Source organism: Pleurodeles waltl, chromosome 10 (assembly GCF_031143425.1).
Source record: "Pleurodeles waltl isolate 20211129_DDA chromosome 10, aPleWal1.hap1.20221129, whole genome shotgun sequence".
NCBI lineage: Eukaryota > Metazoa > Chordata > Amphibia > Caudata > Salamandridae > Pleurodeles > Pleurodeles waltl.
This window is the reverse complement of record NC_090449.1, coordinates 498800671-498821411: the sequence shown is the minus strand read 5'-3', so window position 1 is coordinate 498821411 and position 20741 is coordinate 498800671. Positions and strand designations below refer to the sequence as shown.

The 20741-nt window shown below is 45.9% G+C and overlaps 1 protein-coding gene across 5 annotated transcripts in view; it reads right to left on the bottom strand.

Annotated features, from left to right (window-relative positions):
- Positions 1 to 20741, bottom strand: part of SMARCC1 (SWI/SNF related BAF chromatin remodeling complex subunit C1) — an 845345-nt gene that overhangs the window by 570473 nt on the left and 254131 nt on the right. For all 5 annotated transcript variants that reach the window (XM_069210868.1, XM_069210871.1, XM_069210870.1 and 2 more), the window contains exons 12-13: positions 8162 to 8221; positions 6973 to 7010 (exon numbers count right to left, since the gene is read on the bottom strand). In XM_069210868.1, the coding sequence (XP_069066969.1) occupies positions 6973 to 7010; positions 8162 to 8221 (98 nt within the window). The remainder of the gene's footprint in view (positions 1 to 6972; positions 7011 to 8161; positions 8222 to 20741) is intronic.

The following is a 20741-nucleotide window of genomic DNA, read 5'->3' as shown; positions in this document are numbered from 1 at the left end:
GCTATAATGATAACATATTTGATAGTCTATCACCCATCAGTTTCAATCTTTTGTGAACTTCGCCTTGCCCTATTTCTCCAGCATCTTCAGCTCTCTTCTGTCCAGTCACAGTTAATGTGAGATTTATTTTTGGACAATTTTATCATATGGCACATTTTTCATTGTTGAATGAGTCCTCATATTTTGTAGTTACCAAAACTGTCAGGAGGTAAAGATCCTCTGCTACCACCTGCTTGGCTCATGTTTACGAATTTAAATCAGCAAAGAACCTGTACCATTAGCAATATTAAAATAAAGTAACCAATATGATGGCTAAAACACATTATAGAGCTGCCATTTGGAAAATGGCAGAAGGGTTGCTCTGAGGAGTTATTTTCCAAGAATATGTGACCCCCAAAACCTACATTTTGACACCAAAATGAAGTAAATAGGTCGCATGGTTCCTAAAATATTCCATCATCACTGCAACAAATCCGCAATTTTTAAAAATGTCATCCAGAGAAGGGAAAATTACTTCTCTGATGATACAAAAACACAAATTAAAAATGAGAATCTCTGGTCAACAATATTTCTATTTTTTTATATATTCATTGATTTATTTTAAAATAAGGTAATTCAAGGGGTCAGGACTATTTTGACAATTCTTCTTCATTCCCTTCCTAGAGATCAGGTGCTTTTTAGAGAGTCGAACTCCATGTGTTTCTCCTCCTCGTTCTTTTACCTTTGAGGATTCAGTGGGATGCAAAAGTTGCCAAACACCTTCATCCTCTTCATGAGGGCCTCCATTTCAGAGATGAAGCTGTGTTTTTTTTTCTTTTCACACAACATCAACAGTTCTGTTCCGCATCAAGGATTTACTATTTGTTGCAGAGGCCTCGACTTGAGGTTCTTAGTATACACTCCCCTTCACCCCAATCAAGGAGATGCCGCAGAGGGGGTGGAGGAGAATGCTTAGATTGGGAGGCTTCTGTGGAGGGCTAGTTGCCCTCCCTTTGTGCTTCTTGAGAGTCTGGACTTTGTGGTGTGTTAAAGGCAAGATCCTCCTCGAAGGTTGGCCTCCACTTTTTAGGAATTGGGGACAGCATAATTGAAGGATGCCTTAAGGACAGCTTTGCTGTTATATTTTTATTCTCTGGGTGGATAAAGACCAGTTTTTGCTTGGCCACAAGCAGGAGTCGGTGGCCATGCACATTGTGGACTAAGGCAGGACTCACATCACATAAGGATAAATTAAGCAACAAATTTAAATAAAGGCAATTATGACAAATTTAAACATGACAACAGGCTTATGTTTTTATTTGTCTAAAACGTGAGATCATTAGGAAGGGACTTATACGTATTTATTTAGCAAGCTGACTGTTCAGATAAGTGGAGGAAGGCCCCCCTTCCATTAATAAACCCTCAGTGATTCCAGCTATGGATTTATTACATGCACCCAGAGGGCATCTTAGAGGTGCCCCTGAAAACCTACCAACTGCTGGTGGGATCACTGACTAGTTCTAGCCAGCCTGTCACCAACAGATAAGATTCTGACCCCCATGGAGGTCAGAAACAAAGCCTGACCCTTCCAAACAAGATGAACTGCAAATCTGCATTCTAAGGCAGGAGGCTTCAAAGAAGTACACGCCTTCGTTGTGCAAAGCTGGTCTTCCTCAAAAGGAAGATGCTGACCCCCTTGCCTCAGGGCCCATCTGGCACCAGGACAGGCGGGAAAATTAGTTATGCAGGAGGTGAGTTGCATTTCCAAGCTGGAAACACCCCTAGGGTGACCAGCCTGAAACAAACACGGCCTTAGGAATTTCGCCTTCTTGTGCGTGGGGGAATTAGGAATTCTGGAATAGGGCGATGCCCACTCCTCAAAGGAAGTGGTCATCTAAGGGGTGTAGTGATCCCATGGGTAAGTAGCCCATTGACTACTACTCTTCACTCCCCTTAACTGACCCTAAATTGAAGATTTAGGGGATCAAGATTGTAAGGAAATGCCTCCTTGGCATGGTTGCCCCCTGACTTTTTGCCTTTGCTGATGCTATGTTTACAATTGAAAGTGTGCTGAGGCCTGCTAACCAGGCCCCAGCACCAGTGTTCTTTCCCTAACCTGTACTTTTGTATCCACAATTGGCAGACCCTGGCATCCAGATAAGTCCCTTGTAACTGGTACTTCTAGTTCCAAGGGCCCTGATGCCAAGGAAGGTCTCTAAGGGCTGCAGCATGTCTTATGCCACCCTGTAGACCTCTCACTCAGCACAGACACACTGCTTGCCAGCTTGCGTGTGCTAGTGAGGACATAACGAGTAAGTCGACATGGCACTCCCCTCAGGGTGCCATGCCAGCCTCTCACTGCCTGTGCAGTATAGGTAAGACACCCCTCTAGCAGGCCTTACAGCCCTAAGGCAGGGTGCACTATACCATAGGTGAGGGTACCAGTGCATGAGCTCTGTACCCCTACAGTGTCTAAGCAAAACCTTAGACATTGTAAGTGCAGGGTAGCCATAAGAGTATATGGTCTGGGAGTCTGTTTTACACGAACTCCACAGCACGATAATGGCTACACTGAAAACTGGGAAGTTTGGTATCAAACTTCTCAGCACAATAAATGCACACTGATGCCAGTGTACATTTTATTGCAAAATACACCCCAGAGGGCACCTTAGAGGTGCCCCCTGAAACTTAACCGACTGTCTGTGTAGGCTGACTAGTTCCAGCAGCCTGCCACACTAGAGACATGTTGCTGGCCCCATGGGGAGAGTGCCTTTGTCACTCTGAGGCCAGTAACAAAGCCTGCACTGGGTGGAGATGCTAACACCTCCCCCAGGCAGGAGCTGTAACACCTGGCGGTGAGCCTCAAAGGCTCACCCCTTTGTCACAGCACCGCAGGACACTCCAGCTAGTGGAGTTGCCCGCCCCCTCCGGCCCCGGCCCCCACTTTTGGCGGCAAGGCCGGAGAAAATAATGAGAATAACAAGGAGGAGTCACTGGCCAGTCAGGACAGCCCCTAAGGTGTCCTGAGCTGAGGTGACTCTAACTTTTAGAAATCCTCCATCTTGCAGATAGAGGATTCCCCCAATAGGGTTAGGATTGTGACCCCCTCCCCTTGGGAGGAGGCACAAAGAGGGTGTACCCACCCTCAGGGCTAGTAGCCATTGGCTACTAACCCCCCAGACCTAAACACGCCCTTAAATTTAGTATTTAAGGGCTACCCTGAACCCTAGAAAAATTAGATTCCTGCAACAACAAGAAGAAGGACTGCCTAGCTGAAAACCCCTGCAGAGGAAGACCAGAAGACAACAACTGCCTTTGCTCCAGAAACTCACCGGCCTGTCTCCTGCCTTCCAAAGAACTCTGCTCCAGCGACGCCTTCCAAAGGGACCAGCGACCTCTGAATCCTCTGAGGACTGCCCTGCTTCGACGACGACAAGAAACTCCCGAGGACAGCGGACCTGCTCCAAAAAGACTGCACCTTTATCCAAAGGAGCAGCTTTAAAGACCCCTGCAATCTCCCCGCAAGAAGCGTGAGACTTGCAACACTGCACCCGGCGACCCCGACTCGGCTGGTGGAGAACCAACACCTCAGGGAGGACCCCCGGACTACTCTACGACTGTGAGTACCAAAACCTGTCCCCCCTGAGCCCCCACAGCGCCGCCTGCAGAGGGAATCCCGAGGCTCCCCCTGACCGCGACTCTCTGAAACCTAAGTCCCGACGCCTGGAAAAGACCCTGCACCCGCAGCCCCCAGGACCTGAAGGACCGGACTTTCACTGCAGAAGTGACCCCCAGGAGTCCCTCTCCCTTGCCCAAGTGGAGGTTTCCCCGAGGAAGCCCCCCCTTGCCTGCCTGCAGCGCTGAAGAGATGCCTTGATCTCTCATTGACTTACATTGCGAACCCAACGCTTGTTCTAACACTGCACCCGGCCGCCCCCGCGCCGCTGAGGGTGAAATTTCTGTGTGGGCTTGTGTCCCCCCCGGTGCCCTACAAAACCCCCCTGGTCTGCCCTCCGAAGACGCGGGTACTTACCTGCTGGCAGACTGGAAACTGGAACCGGGGCACCCCCTTCTCTCCATTGAAGCCTATGCGTTTTGGGCACCACTTTGAACTCTGCACCTGACCGGCCCTGAGCTGCTGGTGTGGTAACTTTGGGGTTGCTCTGAACCCCCAACGGTGGGCTACCTTGGACCAAGAACTGAACCCTGTAAGTGTCTTACTTACCTGGTAAAACTAACAAAAACTTACCTCCCCCAGGAACTGTGAAAATTGCACTAAGTGTCCACTTTTGAAATAGCTATTTGTGAATAACTTGAAAAGTATACATGCAATTGAAATGATTCAAAGTTCCTAATGTACTTACCTGCAATACCTTTCAAACAAGATATTACATGTTACATTTGAACCTGTGGTTCTTAAAATAACCTAAGAAAAGATATTTTTCTATAACAAAACCTATTGGCTGGATTTGTCTAAGTGTGTGTACCTCATTTATTGTCTATGTGTATGTACAACAAATGCTTAACACTACTCCTTGGATAAGCCTACTGCTCGACCACACTACCACAAAATAGAGCATTAGTATTATCTATTTTTACCACTATTTTACCTCTAAGGGGAACCCTTGGACTCTGTGCATGCTATTCCTTACTTTGAAATAGCACATACAGAGCCAACTTCCTACAAAGATATCAGGACTTTAGATTTTTGTTGGACACAAAAGGAGTGGATAAGGAAGGCTGCTGACCCGAGAACAGATTAGCACAACTGACTAGGTGCCAACCACGCCAGTCTGCCTGCTGCACCCGACCCTTGATGAGTAACTGACCTGTTCTGCCGCTCCCGCCTCCAAAACACCGGGGGAGCTGCCAGTGGTTTGCAAATCACCAATAAGAACTCCTTGGAGCAGAGTAGCTTCTGCCCTGCAGGCAACTAAAGAACTGTGAGGACCGGGACCCCAAAAACCCAATGGCAGACGTCAGGACCTCAACTGAGACACTTCGCCCAAGCTGAAGTTGGCCAATGGTCTCAGCGTTGTGCCCAGGCCCTCCAGATACGAAGTCCACTTTTGTTCGCCCAATTTCGACTTGCCGACGGTATTTGCAGTCTCTTTCTGGAGGTCTTCTCCTACCGCGAATATCCCTGCACTGGAACCAGATGCCAAAAGGCACCACTGCATCGGAGTCCCACAGTTCAAGGAGAAGTAGGCCAACACGCCTACCTGACTGGCTAATTCTTCCACCTGTCCAGGTGCCAAGGGGCTCTGGACAGGAGGGTCTGCTTCCTTAAGTGTGAGGGGGAGCCTAGATTTGCATTTCAAAGGCGACAGACCTTTAAAGTTTGCCACCTTAGGAAGGCGGCTAATCAGCAGGTCATCCTGTGGGAGGGGGTGTTACACCCATATCCCGGATAGGATTTTGTTCTGGGCCTCCTAAGAGCCTAAAAGGCCAGAACTGTGTCTTGGGTGGCAGGCTGGCAGAAACCAGTCCAGCAAGCACACCAGAGGCTGGTAGGTTTTCATGGAGCACCTCTAAGGTGCCATTTGGGTGCATGTATTGATAAACCAATCACTAGAATCAGTGTGGGATTATCAATATGAGATGTTTGATAACAAACATCCCTATCTTCAGTGAAGCCATCATGTAGCTGAGGAACTCGTATTGACCTGTGTCCAGCATGTGCATTTAAAATGGCTTCCCTGGCCACTTACTATGTCTGAGAATTGACAAAGACGTAGCAGGGACATGTCTGTTCTTGCAGACATGCTCTCACGTGTAATACAGTGCACCCTGTCTTAGAGCTACAAGGCCTCCTGTATGGGTGACTTACATATATTGCATGCAGCATAGGGGACATGGCACACAGGGTGTGTGCCAGCTTGTGTTTTCACTTTTGTCTGCACAAGCCACGCAGCTTGCAATGGCAGCCTGTCAGGTGCATGGTGAGGAGTCCCTTAGGATGGCACAATTTGTGCTGCAGCCCTTAGGTACCACTTCTTTAATACTTATGATACCAGCGTTACCCTTTACTAGGGACTTACAGAGCGTGCTAAAGGATTTGCCAATTGGGAAAACAATTGTACAGTTTAGGGAGAAATATCTCTCACTGGAGACCTGGGTAGCAGGAACCCAGTGTGCTTGTAGTCAAAATCATATCAGATACCAGGCAAAAAGTGTCAGGTAACCATGTCAAAACGTCGACTATATAAAGAATCGCCTTCCTACAATAATACATTTGACCATCTAATTTGTCTATTCTTTGAACTTTTTTACTGAAATGCATAAATAAAAAAGCAATCAATCTGATTTAAAATGGCAATCAGATTTTAAACAGGATTGTATTTTTTTCAGTTATTATTAAATTATAATGAAATCATCTGGAGTCTCTATTACAGGGGCATCAAATAACATGGCAAATGAGAGCTACTGCCTGGCAATTTCACTGAGACAGTAAGGGAAATTAATATTAGCAAGGAAGTTTGAGCATTAGAAGGCAACTCACAGCATGGACTGAAGCAGGATTCCGTCCCTGTCTCTTGGTCTCCTGGGGGTAACTTTTGATATAACGGCCGGTCGCCAATTTTATAGTAGTACTTTTTTTTTTTTTTTTTTTTTTTAAACACAAGTTAAATGAATGTTGCTACTCAGAAGATCTACTATGAGAGGATGAAGGCCCGAAAATACATCCAAGAAGGTGAAACTAAACAAAATCTCAAGGCAAATTTGGAGAATAGTTCAGACCAGTTGGTACTGTCCAGCCTTTTTTCTGTTTCATGACAGAATCTGTGGAAAAATTGCCATAGATTTTTTAAAAGTATTCTCTGGATGTGTGGTAACTCACAAAAAGCACTTACAAAAAAATAATAAGTTGCTTGGCTTGTTATTACTCCAGTTGAACTGAAGAAAACCATAATTGACATAGATCAATAAGAAAGTCTATAAACATATTCAAATGACTAATTATCAGAAATCCAAGCAAATCTCCTTTCTTACTTTTCCACTTGCAGGCACAGTTTCTTCTTCCTGCTCATCTGCAAAAAGGGAACAATTATTAGCTCAAGGTCTAATTCTCATTTATGGACATCAAATCAATGATGCACTGCCACAAAGATGTTGCTTCATACCAATCATATACTGCCTAAGAAAACAGACATACAACATATATACAATGCTCCTCTATGAGTGGGTCAGTATCTTTACAAATACCAATGAGGAACAAAGTTGCCATGGAGAATCCTGTAGTTGACAAGAGACACATCCGAGGACTAAGCTAAGCTCACTTTCATACACTCAGCAAGTTCCTTAAAAATAAAAACATTACCAGGAAAAATAGATCACATCTAATGACAGTGTTCATTTTGTGCTTTCCCCACAAATCTATCTCCACAAGTATCACACCAAAACACAGAGTATGAGATTTCTTGCTGATTTACTAGTAAACCAAAGGTAGGCCATATTCACACCAGTCTGGTTTCTGACAAACACCTCACCCAGAAGGTGAAAGAGAAACAGAAAAGTGTCTCTCTTTTTTTTTTTAGCATCAACAGACAGAAGAATAAATTAATCTTCCTCATGCAGACAACATATTAGCAGTTATCTTATTACCTACAAAACATTAACTTATCATAAAACAAATGACAGGATAACATTGCCTAGGGTATTAACTAGAATGAGGGATGCACTGCCAATACTTGGGTGGGCAAGAATAATAAGCACAGTTAGGAGCTCAGTCAAACTTACGCCTACAACTACAGCCATCAATGTTTATGGGGGGGTGTCCTGAACCAAGAAACAGTGGATCCAAAGGAGACAGATCCTAAAAGATAGATCTGTGCAAGGACTTCCTCCCCTGAAGAGAAAGTATTAAAATTGAATGTGCAAGATTTTCATCTGTAATTTCCAGATCGGCAAGAGCATGCACAGACAATTAACTAAAGCTCTAAGCAAAGGGCTTCGGGATGAAAAACTGAGTAAGGGCAAATAACTGCAAAGTCTCAGAAGTAGAAGCAAGATCAACAGGAAAGGAATAGAGCAAGATGAGAGGGTTAGGGAAATAAATAGTTGAGGAAATGTTTTATCAATATGAATCAATGTCTACCCAGGCAACGTTAAAAAAAGAAAAAACTCACAAAGTTCTGATCCCAGCCAGATAGATTTGAAATAATAAAAAGTACCTACTCACCTAGATCAGCCACCACGCCCCCTTTGACTGGAGTGTGCTCACTATCTTTCTTTGGGTTCACTGTAAAAAGAAAACTGAATTAATGGTGTGACTGCAGAACAAGTCCTCTTTGGGAACACAACTCATACAATGTCAACTCACCCTTAATGTGTTGCCAACGTATCTTGTATGAAGAACCATAAACTCAGTACATTCTGTCAGGCATGCCACTCCCTAAACATGTCTGCACAGTGTACACCTTGGCAATTTCACCTGCCCTAGTTTTTTTTCCATATTTAAGGATCGCTGTATGTATTTTCTTTAAATCTCTGCAACAGACTGTCTCCTGCTGTTCAGGCTGCCCGCTAATGTGCTCTGCTAAAGTAATGGGTTCATCCCCATTTAGTGCAGCATTTGATGCTGTGGGACACACCTAACCATGTAAAGATACCAGGCTGACCGTGAGAACTACGAAATTACTAGCTAACATTTAGGTTCCTGATCACGTATCTGGGTCACAGACCAACTGCCTATATTAAGTTATGCTACTGTTAAGCTGGAAACCTTTTCCCCACCTCCAAAGGTGGCCTTCGCAACATTCGTGCTACGTTAAAGGGACAGTAACAGCTCTGCTGCTCTCCCTCATTCACAGGGAAATACATCTTACAAGCAAATACAAATAGGCCTGTAAACCACTTGCACAGTATTTTAAAGGGGGAGTACACAATTGTCAGGAGACTCCTGGCCAACTGGTTATGCACACACTTCCAATTAACTGTTTTCTATTCAACTGGAGGTCACAATCCGACTCTGTATGTTACAGTTTATGGTACATATGATGGGAAAGAAGAAAACAAGTTAATTACCTGTAACTACAGTTATCCAGTATTGGTATCTTTCATAAATTCACATGCTTAAATCATCCCCATCGAAGTGGGAGTCCCACGGTACATGAAAAAGCAGTAAGCATCCAAAAATTATTCCATAGGCTATAATGCTAGTCAAATCACTTGTATAGCCTGTCCTTGTCCTTTTGTAAAAAGAACCAAACTTGATTCATGACCAATCAGGCTCCAGCACCCTCTAGAATACTCTACAGAGAGGCTCATTCCTTCAGATTTTCTAGCACAAGTGTGAGGACTATGGCATGTAAAGGAACTGCGAGCCTCAAAGGGGAGGAGGGAGGGTTGCATGTGAATTTATGAAAGATACCAATACTGGATAACTGTAGTTACAGGTAAGTAATTTGTTTTCTTATCCAGTATTGGATCCTTCATAAATTCACATGCTTGAATCTGAATAGCCAGCAGTATTCCTAACAAACGTTATGCCCGCAGTGGATGGTGGGTGCAAGCATTATCATCCTTGCAAGTCCAGTACTATATAACCTATCCATATACTATCCTCTAAAAATATAAGGTAAAATTATCTTAAACAAAATTTGCATAGTAATTAGAGACTATTGCATATAGAAATAGTTATACACATTAAGGTAAAGATCTCACCTCAATGAAAAAGATAACGTAGGACTACCTGTCCAACAAGGGAATCCGTTCTTTGTGACGATTCCAAACAGTAGTGCTGCGCAAAAGAATGCGTAGTATTCCACGTTGCAGCCCGACATATCTTATCCAAGGCGATCCCCTGAAACAAAGCAGCCGATGTGGAGACTGCTCTTGTACAGTGTGCTCTCGGGCAGCTAGTTAGTGGTTTTCCCACTTTAGGTGGCAAAATTGAATGGTTGATGCAATCTACCGAGCTATCATAGCCTTAGTGACTCCTGTCCCTTAACGGCCATGGGCATATGAGACTAGTAGCTGGTCTGTCTTCCGGAGCTGTTTAGTACGCTGAAGGTAGAACTTCAAACATCTTTTCATTTCCAGTGTGTGGAGAGTCCTTTCCGCCATCATTGACGGATTCAGGAAAAAAGTTCTTAATAATACTGGTTCGTTCAAATGAAAAGATGAAGGCACCTTAGGAATGTATCTCGGGTTTGTTCTGTGAAGAACAAAGTCGTCTGAAAACATAAGGTAGGGTTCCTTAGTGGTAAAGGTCTGTATATCGCTGAATATTCTTGTGGACGTAAGAGCAAGTAGAGATGCCACCTTCCATATGATGTATTTCAGCTCCACTCTGAATAGGTTCGAATGGGGCTTTCATTAATTGAGAAAGAACTACATTTAAATGCCACTGGGGCGGGGGTAGCCGCAGCGGAGGAAAAGTACCAAATAGGCCCTTCATGAACTGTTTGATAAGTCTGGATGAGCCAAGGGAGGGCATATCCGCCGAGCGTCTCTAAGATGATATAGCAGCCAAATGGATCTTAACAGATGCATGACTACGCCCAGCCTTCGAAAGAGTAAGAAGGTATGAGAGAATTTGTTCTGGCACGACTTTTAACAGATGTAAATTGTTCTGAAGGCACCAGATACAAAACCGCTTTCATTTGAGTCTGTAAGTCCTATTTGTACTGTCAGCTCATGCCCTGGACAAAATTAGTTTGCATTTCTTATCAATGTTCATGCCCTGGAATTCATGGAACTCAGGAGCCATGAGTGCAATTGTAGAGATGCTGGATCTGGATGAAATATCGGACCTTGATTCTTCATGAGAAGGTAGGACTTGCAGGGAAGACGTAAGGGATTGGCCACTGACAGGAGAAGGAGCTCCGTTTACCAATACTGTCTGGGCCACTTGGGTGCTATGAGTATGATCTTGCAACCCCTCTGACTTCATCTTCTTCAGAAGCATGGGAATTAATGGGATGGGGAGAAAGCGTATGCAAAGATCCCAGACCATCACATCGAAAGAGCATTCCCCCACAACCCCGGGAGTGGGTATCGACTGGCATAAAATTGGCATTTGGTGTTCTGATTGGTGGCAAGTAGATCCAGGGTTGGCCCTCCCCAGCATAGAAAGATACTGTCTAGTTCCCTCTGATCGAGTTCCCATTTGTGGCAGTTGTCGTCCGTCCTGCTGAGAGAGTCTGCTAAGGCGTTGTTGACACCTGGAAGGTGTTGCACTCTCGGGCAAATCTTGTGCAGTTTGAGCCAGTCCAAAAGAGACTGAGCTTATCTCGAGAGGGAAAGAGATTTTGTTCCTCTCTGCTTGTTGATGTAGAACATGCTTGTTTGTGTTGTCTGTACAGACCACCACAGAAGATCCTGAAATACGTGAAAGGAACGCTTTGAGCTAAGAAATATTGACTTTAAATCTAACAGATTTATGAGCATTCTTCTCTGCGCATTCGACCATTTCCCTAGAATGCACATGTCCTGCAAGTGACCTCCCCAGCCCTCCAATGAAGAGCCCCTTGTGATAATGAAGTCTCTAATTGGAGTTAGAAAGGTCAACCCTTGAGAAAGATGGTTGGTCTGAGACCACCATCGCAGAGTCTCCACCATCCTTGGTGTAATATTTATCAAATATTCGAAGGATCCTTGAGATTGGGTCCATTGTAGCTGTAATTCCTCTTGCAATGGTCTCATTTTCAGCCTTGCCAGGTGGACTACAGTAATTGATAAGATCATGCCTAGAAGCGACTTGAACACTCGTACTGAAACAGACTTTCTTTTTGAGATCCTTATAGCCATGTTGGTTAGTTTCTGCTGTAGTGCCTTTGAGAGATGAGCCTTGTTTTTGATGGTGTCGAGTTCCCCACCCAAAAAAGACTATCCTGCATGTAGGAAGAGTGCATGATTTTTGAAAGTTTACTGTCTAGGTTGTGAAATAGTTCTAGGCAGACGCTGGTAGCCCTGGACGCCAGCTGAGATATAGGGGCTTTTATCAGCCAGTCATCCAGGTATGGGAAGACTTGAAAACCCCTGTTGCGGATAAAACCTGCTATCGGGGCGAGACATTTTGTGAAGATTCTTGGCGCTGACTTCAAACCAAATGGGAGGACTTTGAATTGATAATGGGCACCGGACACAATGAAGCGGAGATATTTGCGATGCTTTACATTTATCGGTATGTGGAAATAAGCATCCTGGAGATCCATCGCTGTCATGTAATCTCCCGGGTTCAGAAGGTGCAGGATATCAGACAGTGTGATCATACGAAAGGATTGCTTCCTTAAAAACTTTTCTGAGGTCTAGGATTGGTCTCCATTACCCAGACCTCTTCCTTATTAGAAAGAACCGTGTAAGGAAATGCCTTCCTTGGCATGGTTACCCCCTGACTTTTTGCCTTTTGTTGATGCCAGTTATGACTGAAAGTGTGCTGGGACCCTGCTAACTAGGCCCCAGCACCAGTGTTCTTTCCCTAAACTGTACTTTTGTTCTCACAACTGGCACAGCCCTGGCACACAGATAAGTCCCTTGTAAATGGTACCCCTGGTACCAAGGGCCCTGTTGCCAGGGAAGGTCTCTAAGGGCTGCAGCATGTCTTATGCCACCCTGGGGACCCCTCACTCAGCACATGCACACTACCTCACAGCTTGTGTGTGCTGGTGGGGAGAAAATGACTACGTCGACATGGAACTCCCCTCAGAGTGCCATACCCACCTCACACTGCCTGTGGCATAGGTAAGTCACTCCTCTAGCAGGCCTTACAGCCCTAAGGCAGGGTGCACTATACCACGGGTGAGGGCATTTGTGCATGAGCACTATGCCCCTACAGTGTAAGCAAAACCTTAGACATTGTAAGTGCAGGGTAGCCTTAAAGAGTATATGGTCTTGGAGTTTGTCAAATACGAACTCCACAGTTCCATAATGGCTACACTGAAATCTGGGGAAGTTTGTCATCAAACGTCTCAGCACAGTAAATGCACACTGATGCCAGTGTGCAATTTATTGTAAAATACACCCAGAGGGCATCTTAGAGATGCCCCCTGGATACCAGTCCGAGTCCTAGTGCTAGGCCGACTAGTTTCTGCCAGCCTGCCACAACCAAACGAGTTTCTTGTCACATGGGGTGAGTGCCTTTGTCACTCAGTGGCCAGGAACAAAGCCTGTACTGGGTGGAGGTGCTTCTCCCCTCCCCCTGCAGGAACTGTAACACCTGGCGGTGAGCCTCAAAGGCTCATTACTTTTGTTACAGCACCCCAGGGCATCCCAGCTAGTGGAGATGCCCGCCCCTCCAGCCACCACCCCCACTTTTGGCAGCAAGGCAGGAGAGGATATTGAGAAAAACAAGGAGGAGTCACCCACCAGTCAGGACAGCCCCTAAGGTGTCCTGAGCTGAGATGACCCCTGCCTTTAGAAATCCTCCATCTTGAGATTGAAGGATTCCCCCGATAGGATTAGGGATGTGCCTTCCTCCCCTCAGGGAGGAGGCACAAAGAGGGTGTAGCCACCCTCCAGGACAGTAGCCATTGGCTATTACCCTCCTGACCTAAACACACCCCTAATTTTTTTTTATTTATGGGCGACCCAGAACCCAGGAAATCAGATTCCTGCAACCTACACAAAGAAGAAGGACTGCTGACCTGAAAGCCCTGCAGAGACAACGGAGACGACAACTGACTTGGCCCCAGCCCTACCGGCCTGTCTCCAGACTCAAACAACCTGCACAGCGACGCATCAGACAGGGACCAGTGACCTCTGAGGACTCAAAGGACTGCCCTTAACCCGAACGACCAAGAAACTCCTGAGAACAGCGGTACTGTTCAACAACAGCAACATCTTTGCAACAAAGAAGCAACTTTTAAAGAACTCACTCTTCCCGCCGGAAGCGTGAAACTTCACACACTGCACCCGACGCCCCCAGCTCGAACTCCAGAGAACCAACACTGCAGAGAGGACTCCCAGGTGACTGCAAGAGTAACCTGAGACGACCCCCCTGCACCCCCACGGCGACACCTGCAGAGAGGATCCAGTGGCTCGCCCCTGACCTCGACTGCCTGGAACAAAGAATCAGACGCCTGGACCAAGCACTGCACCCGCAGCCCCCAGTACCGAAAGGAACCAACCTCCAGTGCAGGAGTGACCAGCAGGTGGCCCTCTTCCTAGCCCAGTCGGTGGCTGGCCCAAGAAGCCCCCCGTGCCCTGCCTGCTCGCCTAAGTGACCCCCGGGTCCCTCCATTGCTTTCAATAGCAAATCCGATGCCAACTTTGAACACTGCACCCGGCCGCCCCTGTGCCGTTGAGGGTGTGTTTTGTAGGCCTGTTTGTGTCCCCCCCCCCCCCCCCCCCACACCAGTGCTCTACAAAAAACCCCTGTTCTGCTCCCAGGCACGCAGGTACTGCCCTGCCAGCAGACCGGAACAGGAGCACCCCTGTTCTCCATAGGCACCTATGTGTTTTGTACCCTCCTTTGACCTCTGCACCTGACCAGCCCTGTGTTGCTGGTGCAGCGACTTTGGGGTTGCCTTGAACACCCAACGGTGGGCTGCCTATGCCCAGGAGACTGACTATGTAAGTGCTTTACTTACCTGAGAAACCTAACCAAACTTACCTCCCCAGGAACTGTTGATTTCTGCACTGTGTCCACTTTTAAAATAGCTTATTGCCATTTTAACCAAAACTGTGTGTACTCTTTTAAATCTATACTTACCTGTGTGAAGTACCTTGTATTTTATGTACTTACCTCAAATCTTGAATCTTGTGGTTCTAAAATAAATTAAGAAAATATATTTTTCTGTATATAAAAACTATTGGCCTGGAGTAAGTCTTTGAGTGTGTGTTCCTCATTTATTGCCTGTGTGTGTAAAACAAATGCTTAACACTACCCTCTGATAAGCCTCCTGCTTGACCACACTACCACAAAATAAAGCATTAGTATTATCTAATTTTGCCACTATCAACCTCTACGGGGAACCCTTGGACTCTGTGCACACTATCTCTCACTTTGAGATAGTATATACAGAGCCAACTTCCTACAGTGAGAGAATGCAATCCTTCACTGTGGACGGTGAAACTATGGCTACTCTCTGCTGCTAACTTCCCACAGGACGGATGGACTGAAGGCGCCTCCTGCTCCCTTCTCTTACTGACCTGCATCTCCACTTGTCCACTGCAAATACTTGTAAGTACTCTCTCCTTATCTCTTACTCCTATTTTTGCTTATTTCTATGCTTCATACCCAATTTCACAGGACAGTGTGTCCTCATTTATAGAAGGGCACTGTCTGTTCCCTTTGTCTACCCCTTAATTTACTACATACCAAGGATGCACCTGATGGTTGTGTGTTGGCAGGTTCCGGATGCCTGTGGTATCTGTGTTGTACCCCAGGGTTTGTCCGGTTACAAGGGGAGGGTGACTAGGGTTTTGAGTCAGGTGCTGCTGACTTGAGCTCATTTGTCTACACATGGTTGGGTTGCATGACCTGCTGAGGGCACTGGGTTCCAGGGTATAACACCTGAAGGTTGAGTGTCTCACCATGTGCCAATGGGTTAGCCTGCCGGTTGGGTGTTTCAATGCGTGCCAAGGGTATGTTATACAATGTGATTACAATTCTTTTTGGTACTGCTTACTATCGTTGACACTGATCTAGATTACATTATCACATATGTTGCTCGTCAGCATCCACTCTTGAGGTAAGGCCTTTATTGTTGTACTGGGTTATTTTCCTCGAATCCGTTGTATCTGTTATTGTTGACAGGGGTGATTTCCATTTTGTCACTGTCTTGCCACACTTTACATATCAACTACTTTTTAGCATTTTCAATATCACCACGTGGTACTTAGTGTTGATTTATTTCCTTGTTAGTAGACAGTGAGTTATCACCCCGATCACCCCCACTGCTGCCCCGGACGTTCTGGTGTGAGGGTAGGTCACTTAGGTCATTAGGATCACTACCGCTTTCTTGCGTATGAATGAACATGTGAATGGAAGAGGGTTCACCACTGTTTTCAAGTATCTTGTATGCCTATCCAATGGTGGATTCTGGAAGTTTTCCGCATGGACTCAGCCACACCTGTTGGACTCTTCCTGAGCCTAGCATAAAGCAAAGGAGTTTGTACACAACATCTTATTCTTAGAAAAAGCAGAGCAAGCTGACCGGTAAGAATAAGGATTCGCAGTTTCCTTTGGATGTCACGAAGACACGCAGAATCTGGGATACTTGAAACAAGTATTACTGGTGAAGGGATACAAAATGCGTCCAAATGAGTGGGACTCATTCTGGATGTGGGACTTAAGTGCACGCAATTTGGTGACTAGTGATGTCAAGGCAAAGTTCAATAAGGAACTGTTAGCATTGTGGAAGAATCCACAGGTGTTGGCTGAAGATCAAAATATTAATAAAAACTGGCATAAATTTCAGCTTGATGTAAATGGAGTGTGTAGGAAGTTGGCTCTGTATGCACTATTTCAAAGTAAGGAATAGTATACACAGAGTCCAAGGGTTCCCCTTAGAGGTAAGATAGTGGCAAAAAGAGATAATACTAATGCTCTATTTTGTGGTAGTGTGGTCGAGCAGTAGGCTTATGAAAGGAGTAGTGTTAAGCATTTGTTGTACACACACAAGCAATAAATGAGGAACACACACTCAAAGACAATTCCAGGCCAATAGGTTTTTGTATAGAAAAATATATTTTCTTAGTTTATTTTAAGAACCACAGGTTCAAATTTTACATCTAATACTTTAAATGAAAGGTATTGCAGGTAGGTACTTTGGGAACTATGGATAATCAAAATAGCGTACACAGTTTTCAAATAAATCACATATAGCTATTTTAAAACTAGACACTGCAATTTTCACAGTTCCTAGGGGGAGTAAGAGTTAGTTAGTTTTTGCAGGTAAGTAAACCACCTACAGGGTTCAAGTTTGGGTCCAAGGTAGCCCACCGTTGGGGGTTCAGAGCAACCCCAAAGTTACCACACCAGCAGCTCAAGGCCGGTCAGGTGCAGAGTTCAAAGTCGTGCCCAAAACGCATAGGCTTCAATGGAGAAGGGGGTGCCCCGGTTCCAGTCTGCCAGCAGGTAAGTACCCGCGTCTTCGGAGGGCAGACCAGGGGGGTTTTGTAGGGCACCGGGGGGGACACAAGTTAGCACAGAAAGTCCACCCTCAGCAGCACGGGGGCGGCCGGGTGCAGTGTGCAAACACACGTCGGGTTTCCAATGTAAATCAATGGGAGACCAAGGGGTCTCTTCAGCGATGCAGGCAAGGGGGGGGCTCCTCAGGGTAGCCACCACCTGGGCAAGGGAGAGGGCCTCCTGGGGGTCACTCCTGCACTGGAGTTCCGATCTTTCAGGTCCTGGGGGCTGCGGGTGCAGAGTCTTTACCAGGCGTCGGGATCTGGGAAGCAGGCAGTCGCAGTCAGGGGGAGCCTCGGGATTCCCTCTGCAGGCGTCGCTGTGGGGGCTCAGGGGGGGGGCAACTCTGTTTACTCACAGTCTCGTAGTCGCCGGGGAGTCCTCCCTGAAGTGTTGTTACTCCACAAGTCGAGCCGGGGACGTCGGGTGCAGAGTAGCAAGTCTCACGCTTCCGGCGGGAAACGCAGTTGTCTTGAAGTTGCTCCTTTGAAACAAAGTTGCAGTCTTGGGTGAACAGAGCCGCTGTTCTCAGGAGTTTCTTGTTCCTTCTAGAGCAGGGCAGTCCTCTGAGGATTCAGAGGTCGCTGGTCCCTGGGGAAAGCGTCGCTGGAGCAGCGTCTTTAGAAGTGGGGAGACAGGCCGGTAGAGCTGGGGCCAAAGCAGTTGGTGTCTTCGTCTTCTCTGCAGGGTTTTTCAGCTTAGCAGTCCTCTTCTTCTTAGGTTGCAGGAATCTGAGTTCCTAGGTTCAGGGGAGCCCCTAAATACAGAATTTAGGGGTGTGTTTAGGTCAGGGAGGCCAGTAGCCAATGGCTACTAGCCCTGAGGGTGGCTACACCCTCTTTGTGCCTCCTCCCAAGGGGAGGGGGTCACATTCCTATCCCTATTGGGGGATGGAGGATTCCTAAAAGTCAGAGTCACTTCAGCTCAGGTTGCCTTAGGGCAGTGTTTCCCAAAGTGTGCGCCGTGGCTCCCTGGTGCGCCATCAGAACTCACCAGGGGCGCCGCACACTTCTAAGGAACACTGAAATGCTTTCATTTTCATACTACCGTACTTGTTAGGGTTTTGCAATGTTATGTTGTAAAGTGTAAAACCCATCAAGTTTGATTTGTTTCCACTGCGAGTCTCTTTCATACTACGGTACAGCTAACAAAGCTGCATGGTAGTATGACAGAGAAAGACTTGCAGTGGAAACAAATCAAACTTGATGGATTTTATAATAGACATCATAACATTGCAAAAACCTAACAAGTTTGATTTATCTGCACTGCAATTCTTTCTGTTTCATACTACTGTACGGCTCCATTCTAAGGACAAGTTACGTTTAGAATGGAGCCGAACAGTAGTATTAAAAAGAAAGAATCACAGTGGAAATAAATCAAACTTGTTAGGATTTTGCAATGTTACATAGTAAATTGTAAAAACCATCAAATTTGATTTGTTTCCACTCAGTGTTTAAATATTTATAAATAAAAACATGCCTGAAAGCTCTCCTCTGAAACATGTGGCTGCTGCAGTTAAATATGCATGCACAGAATATTGAGGCAGCAGTAATCCTAAAGCCATTTTGGGCCTCTTCAATCCATTTACAGCCTCTCCCTGCCCCTTCAGCTCACTCTTGCATCTTTCTCCCAATGTGGAGCTTTTACGTCCTCCTTTTTCTTCATCCTTCCCATATGTGCCTTTGCTCACAGTAAATGCCTGATGCAGAAAACTAAGGCCCATATTTATGAAAAGTTTGTGCCGCATTTGCGTCATTTTTTTATGCAAAAGCAGCGCAAACTCACAAAATATAAGTATATTTTGTAAGTCTGCACTGCTTTTGCGTCACAAAATAATGCAAATGTAGCACAAACGTTTCATAAATATGGGCCTAAGTGCCAGTCCTTAAAAATAAGTGCTGTGCCCCCCACTGTATACCCAGTGCTTAATTTGTAGATAAAAATGTGATGGTGATGAAAGCTCTCTTTTGAAACAAGCGGATGCTGCATTTAAATGTGCGAGCCTTCTCGGGCCTCTTTAATCCATTTACAGCCACTCCCTACTCCTTCAGCTCACTCATGCAGCTTTCTAATTTCTCCCTTAGTGATGCTTTTTAGTTTCTCTACCTCCACGTTTCCCATATGTATCTTTTGCTCTTCCTAAATGTCTGATGCAGAAAACCAGAAACCACCTGCTCAAATTAATCCCTGCGGAAAGCACTGGCTCAAATTAAGCACTGTTAGCACTGCAACTCTTTCTCTTTCATACTACCATACGGCTCCATTATAAAGATGTTATGTTTGGAACAGAGCCGTACGGTAGTATGATAAAGAAAGAATCACAGTGCAAAAATCAAACTTGTTAGGGTTTTGCAATGTGCATTTGCAGCCCTGAGTAACCCATGTGGGAATGCCATGTGGGGATGTTATGGAAGCCACAGCTGTCAGCGTCTGGAGTGGTTTGGACTAGCACATGACGTCTTGCCTAATAAATAAAGAGTATGTCCATTTAGGCAGGGTCAGGCCCAATCAGGACAATGATAGAGTGTCACTTCTGTCAGTGTTCTGCAGCTACTCAAGAAAAGAGGGTAATCATGAAATTACAAAAATGTCAACATTTAAGAGGAAAGTGGGAAATTGAAAAAATAAGAATCAGGAGAATGTATTTCTCCCCTTGAGGCCTGAATCAGGTCTTTTGTCATATATGGGACTTCCAAGTGTGGTGCTGGAGGATCTGAGATCAAAAATACGAATGTGCTTTTTTTTTTTTTTTTTTTTTTAACTTACCAGGAACAAGGAGAAAGCGCAATGGCAGACAGAAAGAGTGTGATAAAAATGTTGTGCACTGGCCTTCAGCAGCAGATTACTGGCAGTGCATACTCCAAGCCACTAAAGACAAGTCCCTATCGCAGAAGCCCTTTATCAGCTTCATCCCAATTATTTTTTAGGAAGAAAAATGGAAGTGCTCCCAAATCCTGGCTTACATCCCCACACCCGTCAAAAAAAGTGACATAACAGGGAGCCGCAGCCAATGGCCAATAGGTCAAGGGAGCCACGGGTCGAAAAAGTTTGGGAACCACTGCCTTAGGGGCTGTCCTGACTGGCCAGTGACTCCTCCTTGTTTTCCTCATTATCTCCTCCGGCCTTGCCGCCAAAAGTGGGGCCGTGGCCGGAGGGGGCGGGCAACTCCACTAGCTGGAATGCCCTGTGGTCCTGTAACAAAGGGGGTGAGCCTTTGAGGCTCACCGCCAGGTGTTACAGCTCCTGAAAGGGGGAGGTGATAAGCATCTCCACCCAGTGCAGGCTTTGTTACTAGCCACAGAGTGACAAAGGCACTCTCCCCATGTGGCCAGCAACATGTCTCGAGTGTGGCAGGCTGCTAAAACCAGTCAGCCTACACGGGCAGTTGGTTAAGGTTTCAGGGGGCACATCTAAGGTGCCCTCTGGGGTGTATGTAACAATAAAATGTACACTGGCATCAGTGTGCATTTATTGTGCTGAGAAGTTTGGTACCAAACTTCCCAGTTTTCAGTGTAGCCATTATGGTGCTGTGGAGTTCGTGTTTGACAGACTCCCAGACCATATACTCTTATGGCTACCCTGCACTTACAATGTCTAAGGTTTGGCTTAGACACTGTAGGGGCACAGTGCTCTTGCACTGGTGCCCTCACCTATGGTATAGTGCACCCTGCCTTAGGGCTGT